Source organism: Triturus cristatus, chromosome 4_2 (assembly GCF_964204655.1).
Source record: "Triturus cristatus chromosome 4_2, aTriCri1.1, whole genome shotgun sequence".
Classification (NCBI taxonomy): domain Eukaryota; kingdom Metazoa; phylum Chordata; class Amphibia; order Caudata; family Salamandridae; genus Triturus; species Triturus cristatus.
The window spans coordinates 129,636,103-129,653,144 of record NC_140586.1 but is presented as its reverse complement, the minus strand read 5'-3'; the positions used below and the strand labels follow the sequence as shown (position 1 = coordinate 129,653,144).

The 17,042-nt window shown below is 43.8% G+C and overlaps 1 protein-coding gene across 8 annotated transcripts in view; it reads right to left on the bottom strand.

Annotated features, from left to right (window-relative positions):
- The window catches only part of SLC11A2 (solute carrier family 11 member 2), a 475,484-nt gene that overhangs the window by 252,252 nt on the left and 206,190 nt on the right, over positions 1-17,042 (bottom strand). For all 8 annotated transcript variants that reach the window (XR_014960527.1, XR_014960528.1, XR_014960529.1 and 5 more), the window contains 2 exons: positions 13,782-13,888; positions 5,763-5,833 (listed from right to left, as the gene is read on the bottom strand). Coding sequence is in view for 5 of the 8 variants with exons in the window: in XM_085600792.1 (XP_085456918.1) it covers positions 5,763-5,833; positions 13,782-13,888 (178 nt within the window). In the remaining 3 variants the exon portion in view is untranslated. The remainder of the gene's footprint in view (positions 1-5,762; positions 5,834-13,781; positions 13,889-17,042) is intronic.

Here is a 17,042-nt window from a genome sequence, read left to right as displayed (position 1 = left end):
GGGGACTCCCTCAACATGACTATGTGGGAGGGAGTTGTCAAAACAGCCCCGTAACATGTTTTTGGCCATCATGTTTGATAAACAACACTCAGTGCGAGAGACAAAATGGCGGACGCCGCTTCCTGGTTTCGGCCGATTCGAATGTTTACTAAGATCTAAGAGCCAATCAGAATCGCGCTCGCGCACGCCACCGTACGCTTACGGTAAGCGTACGGTAAGCGTACGGTAAGCGTACCGTAAGCGGGCTCAGATATATATATTGATTTAAAGGCTATTTTCTCAGAATCTACTGAACAGATTTACACCAAACCTACAAAAGGCACTTCTTTGACCTAGGGACTACCTCTCTGCCAAATTTCAAGTAATTCTGTTCAGCCGTTCGGGCTGTAGCTCGTTCTAAAGGTCCTATGGAAAAATGCATGGGAAAAACGCGTTTTGGGACCCACCTTTTATCTCAGCCCCCGCTTGACGAATCCCCCCGAGACTTTCAGAGTAGGAGCGGAGCGTAGCGCCCCACCTATTTTGAGAAATTCGCGAGGATTCGTCGACCGGCGCCAAAGTTATTCAAAATAGAATGTTGAGGTTTTCCTATGGAAAAGGGGTCCTAACTATAACTACCTACTGGCGACCGCCAGTAGGTAATATATATATATATATATATATATATATATATATATATATATATATATATTTATATTTATATTACCTACTGGCAGTCGCCAGTAGGTAGTTATAGTTAGGACCTATTATCCATAGGAAAATCGTAACATTCTTTTCCCAATAACTTTGGCGTCGATTGACGAATCTTCGCGAAATTTTTAAAACTCGTGGTGCGCTCCGGTCAGCTCCTATCTTAAAAGTTTCGGGGTGACTCGGCAAGCGGGGGCCGAGAAAGAAGGGGGGTCCCAAAACGGGTTTTCTCCATGTTAATTCCCATAGGAAACTTTAGACATGGCTACAGCCCGAACTGCTGAACGGAATTACACCAAATTTGGCGAAAAGGTAGCCCTTGGTTCAGAGAGATCCCTTTTTGTTAAATGGTGTAAATCCATTCAGTACTTCATGAGAAATTAGAAAAAGAAAAAGTTTCAATATCTGGGCGCTAACAGCCTTACTTATGACAAAAGTATGGCACACCTGAAGCCATCTTGATTGGAATAAACTGGTAACACTTAAAACATTTAATTTAAAAAGGAACAAAATGATGCGAGTTCATTTTGTCATAGAAATTATGGTTAGTGCTGTAGAAAGAAATACTAGGACATGTTTCAAGTGTGATCTCAAATATCTTCCTGTTATATTTCAACAGGAGCAGCCTGTCAGTTGATGCCTTTGCGTTCTACTGCAGCTTCCCAGAGTGTTTTAAAGAACAACTAGAGCGCTAACAGTCTTAGATTATGGCACACCTGAAGCCATCTTGATTGGAATAGACTGGTAACACTTAAACCATTTAATTTAAAAAGAAACAAAAAGAGGGGGTTCATTTGCTCATAGAAATTATGGTCAGTGCTGCAGGAAGAAAATGTAGGGCACGTTTTAAGTGAGATCTCAAATCCTCTTCTATTTCATTAGAAAATTATGACATGCAGACTGAAACAATCACTTTCAATACCAGCAGTAGATGTCCAGTTAACTCCCTGGTAACAGTGATCTAATGAACAACTAGAGTGCTAACATTCTGAATTTATGGCAAATGTGTGACACATCTGAATGCCTTCTTGATGGAATCAAAGTAAAAAACTGAAAGCATTTCCTACTGAGGAGACTGCAGTAAATGAGGAAATTGGGAAACTTCATAACAAATAAGTCTCCCAAGATGGCCACCAGAGAAAAAAGAGAAAAAAGAGCCCAAAGGTAGCACAAATATCACCCAGATGTAGCCCATATATAGCCCAATGACAGAAGTGTGCAAGTCTGCAGTTTTATATATTTCAGACTGATCAGGTATTGGAGCGTTACATCTTACTTGGACCCCTTATTGCGTATTTTGCACTAAGTACATGAGATTGATCTTGCGAAACATTGAACTTTACGATTCTGTTAACCTGAAGTTGCTCTGAACCGGGCTTTGTAACACCCGTTTTTACCTACTGGTTTTAATTAATTCTCACTGTATTGTATTAGGAAAGAGGATTTACTGTTTTTATGTACACTTTTATGATCCATGTTTCTAAATCAGATCGAATAAAGCTTAATGAATTCTATGGCAGGATGGAGGCGAGGATTATGCATATTTTCGGGGAAAGCCCAGCTGTTGGAGCATCGGTGAGGGGGCTGCCTTAAGGATTTTAAGGGCATTTGTTCTGTGCTCACACCCTCTACTATCATGTCTTCTCCAGAAGACCATTTTTACTCCTCCTAACAGGAAGTGGAGGAGGAATGGCACCCCAACTTCTCCCTCCAGCAGTGGACCAGGCCCTCTCTCTGACTATTTCTAGGGCGCTGGCTCCTCTTAGGGATCAGGTTGATAAGCTGGCGAAAAGCATCCCTGGGGTGTTCAGTGACCCAGATCTGGTGGTGGCGGGTCGCAGTAGCTCCCAGATGAGGAATAAAAGAGCCGTTAAGCCTAACGCGGGGCACTTGGAAGGATATGATAAACTTACGGAGACCTTCCTCAAGAGTGCGCGAACGCTAAAACATGCACCCTGCCGGGAGGAGGAGGAGTCCGGAGAAAATTGCGACGCTGTCACCACTATTGTAGACCCCGACGACGGGTTTCCCTTAGAGGGAGAGGGTGTATCGGAAGACGATTTCTCCTCTGATGATAAGGACTCGGGCGTCCCTGGCATTCAGAGTCCCAGTCCTCTCAATCCCGGGTTGGAGACGGGGTCCTCTCGGACATGTTGGAGCCTACCCAAATTTACCATCCTAGGTCGGCGGAGTGGACCCCTGACACCAAAGTGGCAGAGTATGCGTGGGGAAAATCCATCAACCCCTTGAAAGGGAGGTCAGGAATAGGATGAGGGGAGAATGCCCCAGGCCCTCACTGAAGGGTAAGGTGGCACACGCCTGAAATTGATGAGAAACAATGTATCTTTTTCTCCAAGTATATGAGGGATCCCAAGAAAGGAATTGATAGGTCTTGGACGTGGTAGGGCCCTTGACCCAAATTATTTCAATTGGCGGAGCGTTCAAAAGAGTCAGGATCCCCTTTGTCCACGGATATTGTGGCTGGTTGGGCGCACTACCCTAAACCCTAAAACACTCCCCCCTCCACTACCCAAACACCACTGCACTACCCTAAACCCTAAAACACTACCCCCAGCACGACACCCTACACTACCCAAACATAACTGCACTACCCTAAACCCTAAATCTACCCCAGCACGACCCCGTTCACTACACAAACACCACTGCACTGCCTTAAACCCTAAAACACTACCCCAGCACGACCCCCTACACTACACAAACACCACTGCACTACCCTAAACACTAAATCTACCCCCAGCATGACCTCCTACACTACACAAACACCACTGCACTACCCTAAACCCTAAAACACTACCCCCAGCACGACCCCCTTAACTACCTAAACACAACTGCACTACCCTAAACCCTAAAAACACTACCCCCAGCATGACCCCCTTCACTACCCAAACACCACTGCACGGCCCTAAACCCTAAAACCCAGCACTACCCCCTACAGTACAAAAACACCACTTCACTACCCTAAACCCTAAAACACTACTCCCAGCACGACCCTCTACAATACCCATACATCACTGCATTACCCTAAACCCTAAAACACTACCCCCAGCATGACCCCCTACACTACTGCACTACCCTAAACCACTACCCCAGCACGACCCCCTACACTACCCAAACACCACTGCATTACCCTAAACCCTAGGAAAAAAAACACCCACCCCATGCCCAATCCCCCTTACCTTTCACTCCTCGTGGTTCCTCTCTCCTCGTGGTTCCTGCTTCACTTCGTCTCTGAGGGGCGGTGCAAGTCTAACCTGTTGCAGATTGATAGCCATTGAGGAAGGGAACCGGAGTTCCTGAAACGCGTCTGGCTGCTTTTGAACACTGAACCATTTATTCACGCTGCACTCTGCTGGCAAGTCTGTTCTAATAAAGCTACGAAATACTTACCTGCCTGGGGCTTCCATTCAGGGGGCTACTCTTTGTTGTGGATGTTAGCGGCTGAGCCCAGCCACGAATGGGAGCCCGCCGCTTGTGAGCGGACTTGTGCTGGCGCAAAGTCGGTGTCAGCGCATACGGGAGGCAGTGTTCGAGGACACACTGTAAAGGGGGGCAGAGTACATAACGTGACATTGCTTCGACCAACATGGGTTTTAAAATACTTTTATTCCTCTGCCCTTGTAAGATGGACTCACTGTAGGGGATTTTCCTTGGCACGACAGGAACCAGAAGGCCGTGAAGGCCACGCCCACCTGGGCAGAGCCCTGGAAGATATAATGTGCGAGGATTGCCGTCGAACCTGTTGCAGATTGATAGCCATTGCGGAAGGGAACCGGAGTTACCGAAACGCGCCTGGCTGCTTTTGAACACTGAAGCATTTATTCACGCTGCACTCTGCTGGCAAGTCTGTTCTAATAAAGCTACGAAATACTTACCTGCCTGGGGCTTCCATTCAGGGGGCTACTCTTTGTTGTGGATATATATATATATATATATATATATATATATATATAAAGCTATTGTTGCAGAGCAAGTACAGCTATCACTCACATATTAACATTTTCACAATTGTATTTCTATTCCTGTATCCAATGTGTGTAAACAATTCAAGTTAAACATTCTTAGCAGACATCGGTGTGTTATCTACAGACCACAAGATTAAATCCTAACACTTCTTGTGAAATAAGCATCTAATATTTGCAACTGCAACATGAAGCACAGCGTAGAAAAGAGTCATTCTAGAAATCAGCTCATTGTATATAGATCACGGGTCGAGTTTACTAGGCTAAGGTTGATTAGAAAATTCAAGACTTGAGGGTCAGGCAACAGTTTGAAGATTTTACAAGGTCTGAACCCCAAAGCACAAGCAGGAGCGAGAGCCCCAACAAGAAGATAAAACAAACAGTCTGCATGTTTCACACTTTTTATTCATCCCACTGTGAAATCCTCATTTGTGTACAAATGCAATAATTAGAAAACCGAAAAACAACAGAAGGTTCACAGGGAGGAGTTAGTTAAGTGCAGGGAAAAACACGCTCAGAAGGTCCTCTCACTAGTCAGTCACTCTGCTCTCTTCAGACACCATTTCAAGATGGCTTCAGAACTATTGGATGACTGTCAAGATCATCAGGAAACAGGTAGGCTGAAGTCTTTCTCCCTTAATTCACAAGAGCTGATTCAAAATGTTTCAAAGAACTTACCTGGTCTAAATTTTAGATTTTTTTTAAAGCACTCAAAGCCCCCATGTATTACCACAATTGAAACTCCATGGGTCATTACACTGGCACCGGTTACATTAGTTACCTTCCAAATTAGTTTCTGAATGGCAGTATATTTTGAAAGGTTTCTAGCAATGACAAGTGAAGTAAGGAGAACAAAAATATGATAGGAAACTTCTTCACGAAAGGTGCTCAAGCACGATATTCCTGTGCAGTATGCAACATTTTCAAAATATAACTTAACGTCTGGACTCTGTATTCTATCCTAAAGGATGTGTTTTTTGTTGTTGAATTAATTGATTGCCAGTTGTAGAGGAGTGTGATGGCATTTTGGGTGGTAAATACAGAATAAAAAACTAAATGTAAATTGAAAGTTCTTTTTTTGTTTTTACTCACCATATTTATCCAGAAACAGAAACACAAAAGTGTCTGCAATGGTGATGAGGACACCACCCCACAGAGGGATCCTAAAACAAAATACAAAAAAACATACCCAAAATTAGAGAATCCTTAATTGATATAAAACATACAATGTATATTGTGGATAAGTAGAGAATATTGCGCTGCACGGATTTTCACTTGGCATAAGCACACCAGGGTGAGTATTAGTATTCAGTTAAAGTAATTTGAAGAGGTTTTAAGACACTTCTGGTCATCAATGTTATGGCTTTATGTTACAATCTGGGGATCAGGCAGCTGAATACATAAGCATGATCGTCAATAAAGAAATTATGTGATGAAGAAGGAAGTACAGTTTAGAAAAGTCAGTATCTGAAATCAGTCCAAATGTTGCATCGCTATGATGGTATATGAAATGACATCCCCATCAAGAATTTCACCCAACTCAGAAAAATCAAAAGGGAGATGCTATTCTGTGAATATCACTTTCTAGTTCTGGTACAGAGATTCTTTGCAGCTTTGAGGATTGCCTAGGTACTACTCTTCCTAAGTTTTCAGCTTTTTGCATCAAACACTAACATTTTCACCTTGAGCAATGCTGGATTGAACCTTGCAGGCTGATGTGACATTTGGTGGTGGTGCCGCAACTACAAGGTGCGTTGCGGGTGGAATTTTCAATAGGCCACAAACCTGGTAGTCTCCAGCTTTGCAAATCAGACTGAATACGCAATTACAAGCAAGTTTACATGCTTTTCTACTTAGGCTACTACTTTCAGCTTTAAAGTGGCCAGACTTCCTAGCCTCAGTGTCCATTGTTAGAGGGGCTTCCATGAATTTGTATCACGTGACATATATTTTCATCATGTTCACGCTTTTTTAGATGCACTTGGCTTTGTTTTTTCTAATACATATAACTTGCGCACACTATTATTATTAAGCTGAGTTATATTTCACTGTATGACTATAACATATTCAAAAACATTACTTATCAATTTTCAGGACATTTGAAGAAAGGCATGTATACTAAGAGGACCAAACATCATTAGCTGCTCATGTATGGTCTCTGATTTTAACTACTCTAAAACAGAGATAAAGGGCCTCATTACGAGTTATGGGCCTAAATTACAATCCCTTTGCAAAGGCATAAATTATGATCCCTGCGAGTATGTGCAAAGCGATAGGACTTACGAACTGTGTGATAATTATCACACCCTCCAAGTTTTCCATTTATATATTCTAACAGGTCAAACCTGCCAAATTAATTGGCGTAAAAGGCCTGGAAAAAAGGCAAAACATGCAGGATTCAGTGTGTTCAAAACTGGTTCCGCATATTATGCTCCATTTTCCTTTTCTAAAACTCAGAATAGGAGGTATTTACCAAGCTGGTAAGTTCCTCAATCTGGGGTAAGGGTATTTATCATGTGTGGTAAATTCTACACCTTATTTCGACAATCCCGTAATGAGGTCCTAAGACTACAACAAACAGGACTATGGAATGCAAACCTTTAAGACTGATTAGCAATTTCAGCAGGATTCCCTATCCAGCCCCAATACAAAATTTCACCATTCTGAATAGTCTCAGGAATTAGGACATGAAGGCTATAAAGTTTGTCTTGATCACAAAAAACTCAAATATGCCTCCTGCTATCTTATGTAAGCACAGAAGTTTAAATGGGCAGTGTTAGACTTGTCAGCCCTTTGGGTGGTCCCTCCTCATCATTATTTATTTTGTCCCACTTCTGCCTCATACCCTGTTATACTTTTTCCTTTTTGGGAACCACCAGACTTTTTAGTGTTGATGCAGGGTCAGGGAGCCATTTTCCCTACCCCAGGAACTTCTGTCTGAGGGCCTGAGACACAAAATGGTGGCCACCCATTGTCATCTGTGACACATCCAGAACTCACTGGAGGTTTCTAGAACCTCCTGGAACATTCTAGAATCCTGTGATAGTGGGAGGCAGTTTAGAATGTTGGGAGGCCATCTCAGAGTGGCAGTTGGCAACTGACTGGAGAAGAGAGAGGACAGAGATAGAAGGAGGTCGGAGTAAGGCAGCAGAGGTGGAAACCAGTGCTTGGAGTGGGGTCCAGAAACCCACCCTTGATGCTAGTCCCTACTGACCAAGCCCAGCCTAAAGCCCTGTGTGGGACCAAGACCAGAAGAACCATCTTAAGGAACTGAACATTTGGAACAGGCCTTAAAGAGGAAGAACAGCAAGCTCCTGACCTGTTCAGCGGTGTCCTCCTGGAGTCCTGACGTCGAGAAGCCTGGAGACCTGGGGCCTGAGGTGGAGAAGCGGCGCTGACAGAAAGCAGACGTCGTACCCGGAGCCGCCAGAGGTCGAGTGAGGGCGCCGACGGAGGTCGTGGAGAGGCGCCGGAGGTCGAGTAAGGAGTCACCTGAGGTCGAGGTGAGGCGTCGACGGGGGAGTGAAGTCCGCCCACCGGAGTCGCCGGAAACTGAAGTGAAGCGCGCCGGAGGTCGGGAGTGGAGATCGCACTCCGGAGACACCCGGAAGCGGGGAGACCGTGTCCCTGCGACGCCATAAGGCGACATCGAGTCGAGACCGCCCAGCGACATCGAGTCGAGACCGCCCAGCGACATCGAGTCGAGACCGCCCAGCGACATCGAGTCGAGACCGCCCAGCGACATCGATCCGGAGCCGCCTCACGGCGTCGACACGGCGCCGATCGGAGCCGATCGTCGAGGAAGGGACAGTAAGTGGTAGAGGGGGCGTCTGAGGCCCCGTGGAGCCCTAAAAGACTATTCTAGGGGTTAGAGGGGTGTGAGGACCAGCCTGGGAGTGCCAGGGGTGAACTGAGACTGGTACAGTGACCTCTGAAACAGGGCTGTGTAGTTTGGAGGGCCAGATCTTCAGGTTACCCTTGTTCTGCCTCAGCTTAGGCCCCAGCCTTGACCAACCTAGGTGGGACACCCCCCATGCCATCTAAATGTCCATAAGCTGTGTTTGGGCAAAGTAAAACCAAGTGACCTCATGAAAGTGATCTGATCTGTAATTGTCATTGATTGTGTTACCTTATTTATTGAAGGTGCTTTATTTATTGTCTTCCACTAATTTATTCTTGCACTGTATTTATTGTCTGATTGTATTTATTTGCCATCTATATTTATTGCACCCCTATTTATTCTTTGCTTAATGATGACCTGAACTTATTTATTGAGATCCCGAAGTAGCATTGTTTATTTGACCTGCTCTTTTGAAGGAAAATCCTATTGTATTGTATTTATGATGTGAAACCTGCAACTAAGAGAAAATAAGATAAAGACATATATATTTTCAACTTGACTTCCATGATTTTTACGGTGTAGTGTCGTTTTTGGAACGGATGAATGCATGGTTATTGTGAGGGTGTGACGTACGCTTAACACGGTGCCTGACCCCCAACCGCTCGAGCCAAGCTACCACTGTGCTGGGAACCTGGTGACTGCTAACCCGGTTGCCCGGTTTCCAACAGGCAGGTATTAAGAATATAATATTTTCAACACTACAATAAGAAATATTGTTTTAATGCATTTGCATTCACAGCACTCATTCTTGCAGTGCTTAAACGAAAAAGGGCCCCTTTTACACATTCCTTTTCACAGCACACACATCCTCCCTGGCATCTTTATTTTACATTTCTCATAGGAGGAGATAATGCTTCTGAAATTTCTAAAGCACAAAAACGTGCAACTTGCAGTTTAAACCTTTCAGCTAGAGCACACTTAATTTCTCTGCATGAAATAATAGTATGCCACATAAGAGGAGGGTAAGTAAGGACAGCAACATGTTACCTGCCCCTCCATTGCACGTTAGTTTTATTCTCAGATTGTATTCTGAATCTAGGGGATCTAATGTAGTGACCAGAGGTGGGGTAAATCCAAGTTTGGTTTGTTCAAAGACAAGGGTTAACTTAACACCATAAAAGGTATTTACCTCAGATGATAGCACCTGAGCTGAGAGTTATGCTTTTAAGAAAGGAGCCTGTTTGGTATAGGATGCCAATGTGCTTATTTTATTTATTTGTGGCTCACATAGAACGGCCACTAACGCCTGTAATAGCCAAATCCAAGTAACGGCAGACCAAGGATGTATCAAAAGCGAAACTGGTTCTCAATGCCTTTCACAACTGCACAGAGGTGAGGCTCCAATTTCCATTGGTACTGAAATGCAAAGCTGTGCACATGTAAAGTACCCTAAACCTCTGGTTTCCTCTGCTTTTGCATGTATATCTAGCCACTTGAATAAATGATGACCAGTCATGCGTTTGGTGAGTCCAGGTTTGTAAGAGATAATCTTTTCCTTCATATAAATATGTACCAGGATGGACCTGTAAACCCCTTAAAGTCCGACCCAACACAAAGTCGTTCTGCTTCTCTACAGGTAAACAGTGTAAATCAGGGGTCTCCAACCGGTCGATCGCGAGCTACCGGTAGCTCGCCGAGACCCTGTGAGTAGCTCGTGACACTTGCTGCTCAATTTAGTATGCCTTTAGTGTTGTTTGGGCTTTTTAGGCTTTTTTCAGGCTGCGTTGCCCGCCCTCACCCAAACTAGCAGCTCTGATTGGCTTTGAGCTTAGCTAGGGCGGGTTGGGCCAAAGAGGATGACGTTCCTCTTCTACGTGGAGAGCAGCGTCACTCTGGAGTGGACTATGCGCCCCCTGCCTTTTCCTCACTGGCACCGCGCTGTGCATTGTTTGAGTCACGAGCGCGAAAGGTGCTAGTGCGGAGCTGAAGCAGGCATAGCAGGGCAGACCAGCTGGTTTCCAGGTCGCGCAAGCGGCATAGAACTGCCGGGACCCGCGCCATCTGCTGATTTCAGCAGTACAGCCTGCCACCTTCTATTGCATCGGAGCAGCAGGCAAGCCGTGAGAGCACACCCTGGACCCACAACACTTAAGCCGGTAGGAGTAGAGAAATGTTATACTATATGTAGAATTCCCTCAAAGGACTTTAACTATCCTGCGCGTTTCAGCGTAGCAATTCAGAAGTCCCACAGATGTAAGCGGCTGCTGCTAGGGCTATTCCTTGCTCAATGAGAAAAACAGTAACGGGATAAAAAGGCAACCGTTTTCCCCCCATATTCATGTGAAAAAGGTCATGCTATCTATCAGCGCACTATCAAACGACATCACAACCACAGATCTGCAACAATCCTATCGTTTGATGTGATCACATCTAGCGCCCACTGCGAGATTGTGAGAGCGCTGAAGACCATCCTGAGACAATTGAGTTTGCTTTGTCCGCGATGGAAATCCTCTCCAGTTCACTCACATCTTTTCAGAGAAGAGCGGAATGCATTTTTGCCGACAAATGCACAAAATTGCGCTATTTTCTGCAGGAAATGAGAATATTTCCAGCACATTTACAACCCCGTGCAGAAAATGGAAATATAACTTTTTTCAATGCAGAAAGTTTAAGAAACCGACAGATGGATGATAAAAGTGCTGATTTGTTTTCATTGGCACGAAAATGTTGTAGCGGAGGCGTTGCTTGACAAAAAAGTTACAATCTCTAAAAAAAAAAAAACATTTAACAGCTGAACAAATATTCGTTTCTTAAAACATTTCAAACTGCTTGTCTTGGGTATGTGGTCAGTGACGATTGTAAGTCATTTAACTTCAAATTTTGAGGAATGAAAGTCACTTATGCATGTCTTTTGGGACAGAAAAGTTCTCTGCATGGTTACAGACATGTAACACTACCCTGAGTGCCCAACTGTACTGTTGTCTAGATCCCTAAGGCTGATTTTTGTTCTTATAAATAAACACAGATCATGTGTGCGCATAAAGCCACAGGCCGGTCTCATGGCTTTAAGAAGGCAATGGTGGGGTTTGTGGGTTTGAGTATTTTGGGATATGGGGTGATTTAGGGATAGATGGAATAGTGCAAGGAGGTGGAGGAATTTGGTCAGAAAGGGAAACTGGAGTGGCGTTTGGAACAGTTCAAGTGTTGGGCTGGTGTCATGTAGTTGAATAGGGTTAGGGTGGTACTAGGGCAGAAGGAGGAATTGAGGCAGATTTGCTGGAAGCGCTGGTGTCTATTAAACCACTAGTTGAGATAGGACCTCTCTATGTGGCAGACAAGGCAGAGTGCATGTCTTCGAGGATATTAATGACTTGAGGCAGTTGCCGACTGATGCCTTGGATGGCATAAAACAATGTGTCTGCCCCACAGGGAGGTTCCTAAGGCCCTCCAGTGTTTCTGGGATGAGAGCAATAGAGAGATGCCTGGGATGAAGGAGAAACCAGTCCATTTGTTTACCTAGTGCTGGCTTGGTACTGGGGACAGGATTGAAGGTAATGCTGGTGATAGTGATTGCCACATGAGCAGAGGTAGTGGCCTTTGAAGTTTCATTTGCCACCACTAGGGACCAGCCAGAATTGGAGGCTTCAGAACCAAAGGGTGAAGTGCCCTCTTGGCCAGCCCCCTCATCTTGAGTGCTACTAAGTGCTTTAATGTCAGTGGCCTCACATTCTGGCTCCCAGTGAGCCTCCTGATGATCCCTTGAATTGTGGCTCTACCTCGCTTGCTCCGGCGAAAGCCTAAAAGAGACATATGCACAGGGCAGAGTGAATTCATATCTTGTTGATGGCACCTCGTTGAGTCCTGTGACAGCTCATTCATTGTGCGCAATAAGTGCTGGTGCAGGTGGTGCAAGTTGTACTGAACAACAGGATCACCTGCCTTTTCAGCCTGTCACCTTTATATTTGATCGGAGAAGCATGTAAGATGGTATCTACAGTGGTTTATATCACAGTGTTGACATGATTGGGTAAAAACTGAAGTTTTTAAACAAACATTTCCTCACCTATAATGCCCTGACAACACTGCCATGAGCCAGAAAAGTGTGTCTGTTTGTAATATGCACTTTGTATATGGCCACAATTGTTAAATGTGCGACATTATTGACCATTAAGCCATATATACATGATGGGGCTGACGCCATTTGATAGGACTGCACTCAAGAGGTCAGTGGGGAGGGAATGTCCTACAGGTGAGCCAGGCCATACCAGCAGGGCTGGCCTGACAGATCAGTGCATTGGTTGTTTTTTGGGCTGTTTGTGGGCCGATTCTTTTGGCTGGTGTGCTGTGCCAATGCTTGTCTGTAGTTTTTTGGCTATTGTGGGCTGATTTCATTGGCTGGTGGGCTGGTTTTTATTGTTAATTTTTCTGATATTGCCAAACATTGCGTGCTGCAAGCACAAATAGCTAGTCTTCCATACCTTGAAAAACACCTCCTATACGAAATTTCTTTACATTACAGTTTAAAACCTAATTTGCAAATGTGGTCCACTTTTTAGCTATTAGATTTGGCGTTGGAGGGTCTCTCGGAAAAATGCGCGACTTGCTTGGGGTTTAGTAGCTCACGACAATTTTCACGGACCAGAAGTAGCTCTCACTACACAAAAGGTTGGAGACCCCTGGTGTAAATCTTCTAATAAGGGCACTTTGGGCTCCATTTTGATTTTGAAAAATATCAAGCAAGCAGCTGCATTTTCAATTGCCTGCAGCCCTTGATTCTGCCATGCAGGCATTACCTCCTATGTGACATACACATTCCTTGGACTTACTGTATTGGTCCAGTAGTAGGCACCAATTGCTACAACACTGGACACCATGAATAATAAATTAAAAAAAATTCTTAACACATTCCTCTCCAATATCACTGTTTTTTAAGGCCATTCTAACGGTGGCAACGACAATCAAATTTTCATAAAAACAGGATGGCACAAATATTTTGTTTAAAAGGATCAAAGGCATGCTGCTTCTCTAAGCTTGGTCATATTTTAAAAAGCAAACAAGCTAAATCCTGCTCAAAATGTCACGAGTATCGTTGAGGAAAGACCGGCACTAACATTTTGTTTGATGGAATTGCTATGTTTTTCAGCCAGCTTTTTGAGTGCCACTGACGCTTTGGTACAAATACTCAAGGTTTTGGGATAGCTTCTGAGAAAAAGCATAGCAACTTGAGCTACCATAATCTATAAGAACAGAACTAAATAGAGTCAACTTACAACCCGGCAGAAAGTAGGCTGATAGCAATGGCTGAGCCAATGACTTCTTGCATGTCTGATCCAATGATTGCCAGTTCAACCATCAACCACAGCAGGATGCGAGGGAACTGTAGTAAAAAAAAAAAAAAATGTGGTCAGACTTCATTAAAGGCAAATGCACCAATGAGAACAAGCAAACTGTTTTGCACCAACTGCACCTTACAGTCGAGAGACAGAAATGTACAGAAATACTACAGACTGCCCAGCCAAGGATTATCACTTCAGTGCTAAGGTCTGCTAACTATTCTTATAATGTGTGGTGCAATGTATTATAATACACATGGTTTTGAGAAAATAGGGTGGATGCCTTATTCCATATAATCGGGGACCGTTGCTGACGATCTTGGGCTTTTCAATTACAAATCACTGCTATGAGGTGTGTTAGTCTAAATAGTTGAAGTGAAGTAAACCAAGACCACAACACCCAGAATGCAGTAAATTGCCATATAAAAACCCATGACAGGAAAGAAGTACCCATCCTCGAAGGATGACAGAAGGAGTACCAGAGGGTTTTCTCTCCCTCCGTCAAATTACAAAATGCAGTCGAATAGATAGACATGTCAGTGTGACTATGGGTCTGGAACAAGTGGCTATGAGAAACAAATCAGGTGGATCCTCAATAGTAACAAGTGACTATGCAGGCAAACAGAAAGGCAGCTTATAGTTGCCTAGGGATACCTTCCCAATACAGAATCCTTCACTGTGATTTGAGGACCAATATGTTTTTGTAAGGTACTGATGCCTTTATACAGCTGTACCCTCAGTAGAACGTCTCAGCGTGCTTTTTTAAGACACTTATCCAGCATCCTGTATGTCAGACAGGTAGGCACACTCTCTATTCCTTTGCTTAAAGGCTTTGCTGTAAAAATAGCAAGACTCTTTTTCCCTTGCTAGCTTGGCATGGATGGCTCACTGCTAATCCTATGCTTAAAAAGTCAGTCAGAAATATTTATTCGACCATATTCCAAGCCATAAAAGAGTACATCATAAAATACAAAGAATTTCTGTTATAAAAAATAGACAATATAATCGATATTCATTAAAATGAAAAAAAGAGCAATTTACAAATGTCCAAGTAACAAGCTCATGAAATGAATATCACGGCCCTAGACACAACAATAATTAAATTAAAATTTAAAAATGTATACTTTCTAATGGCATCAGTCTCAAACATCAATAAGTATATAATGCAATAATGAAATGAAATACGAGCTCATTTCCCAACAACATTCCGGAGTCGAACTGCAGAGGAGATCTATCTATAAACCATCAGATAAATAAATTCATCCTTTAAAAGCTGGAGATAGTGCAAAGCTGCCTGGCACCTTCTTATTTTTTTGAATTTTAAAAGTGTTATTAAAAAAGCACGCCTTGGGTTTATATAAAGATTGCAAAAGAACATGAAATGCAACGTGCTCTGCTTCGATTGTGAATCACATGGATATACATCCAATCCGGCATTTGAATATACATTTCGGGATTATGAAACCAGTAGATGTGAGGTTCCAAACCTAAACCTTATGAGGTAATATAATTTAGCATGGCTAAAATAAAAAGAAAGGTAAGGCTCGGTCCCTAAAAAACAAACCAAAAGTGAGTGCTCAAAAACCCTTCTTTTTCTCATCTCCTGCGTATCTCTTTTCAGATAAGAGTACGCCATATATTCTTTCTTTAACTTGGCCCTTGGTATTTTAGCAATATTTACTGGGTTGTCAACGCAATCTGACAATCCCAGGTTCCTCAATTGGGCTTTAACATAGGAAAGCCATGGGATTTTGCTTGCCCACTCTAGTTTTAAACAATCTGTGATGATGGCACGGTTCAAAGCTGTTTCTTCTTTTGCCCAGATATTATACCACAGTAAAAGAGGCGCAAGTTGTATTCGAAAGGATAGGGCAATCACGCCAAGGTCACTATGACACATAGTGGCAGAGGTACTTGATGGAAGAGTCAACAGGCGTTTCAAGAACTTATTTTCAGCTCTCTGGAGGCCCAAAGTATTGCATGAGCCCCAGACTCCAGCACTGTACAGAGTGGCAGTGCACGTGCGAGCCTTGTAGTTCTCAATTCTTACTTTTAATAGGCGTGAGCCTCTTTTTAGCAAATCTAAAAATGGCCTCCAGATTTGGATTGAAACTCCTAATCCTTACCTCCATTAACTTCAGCCATGGGCTTTTTGAGTCGAAAAGCACTCCTAAATAAGAAAAAGTTTACCCAGCACCATAATCTGAGATTTTGCAATGTTGGTCTTGAGGCCAAGCTCACTCATGTTAAAACCAATTAAAAGACGTTGCAACCCCACCCCGGTTCGAGACATTAAAACACAGTTGTCTGCATATAATAAAGCCGGTAATAACCTCCAGGCGATCGGAGGAACATCCACGTAAAATATAATATAATAAACGTTTCTAAATCATTTATATACATACAAAATAAAAATGGGGCAAGCACACAGCCCAGGCGGTCCCCACTGCTCATTTTAATTGGGGCAGTGAGTTCCCCACCTGTTCTGTAGCGAACCCTCCCGGTGACCTCCCGATGCATGGCTGCTATGAAATGCACAATTGCTGGTTCTATGCCCATCACCAACATCTTCTCCCACCCAGTCAAAGGCAGATGTCAGGTCCATAAATCCTAAATAAAGGGAACACGGCTTAGCTAAAGTGTATTTGCCTATGACCAGATGCAGATTGAGGCACTGTTCTACCGTGCCCAGGCCTCTACTAAAGCCATATTGGATATCAGAGAACTTACCGTTCTCCGTTACCCAGTCCTCCAGTCTTTCGAAGATTACTCTGCCCATGATCTTACAGGTGCAGTCAACCAAAGATATTGGGGGGTAAAATTTAGGATCCGCCCTATTGCCCTTTTTGAAAATGGGGACTATTGTCACGGTTCTCCAAGAGTCAGCATGTCCTTGAGCTACATAGCAGCTTAAAGTACAAGTTACTTACCTCCGGTAACGAAGTATCTGGTAGAGACGATTGTAGCCGCAGATTCCTTAACATAGAATTATCCCCAGGCGTGAGACTAGACCCGGAAAATTCTTGTCCCAGCATCTCTGCGCGCCGGGTGGAGCGGCATCACGCGACTCCGCCCCGCCATCTTCCGCGGGCGTGACGTCAGTGAGGTCACATAAGCCCCACCCCTGCGCGTTGACGTCAGTTTGCTTCGGAGATCTTTTCCGCGCCACTATGCGGAGCCATCACAACGAAACAGCAT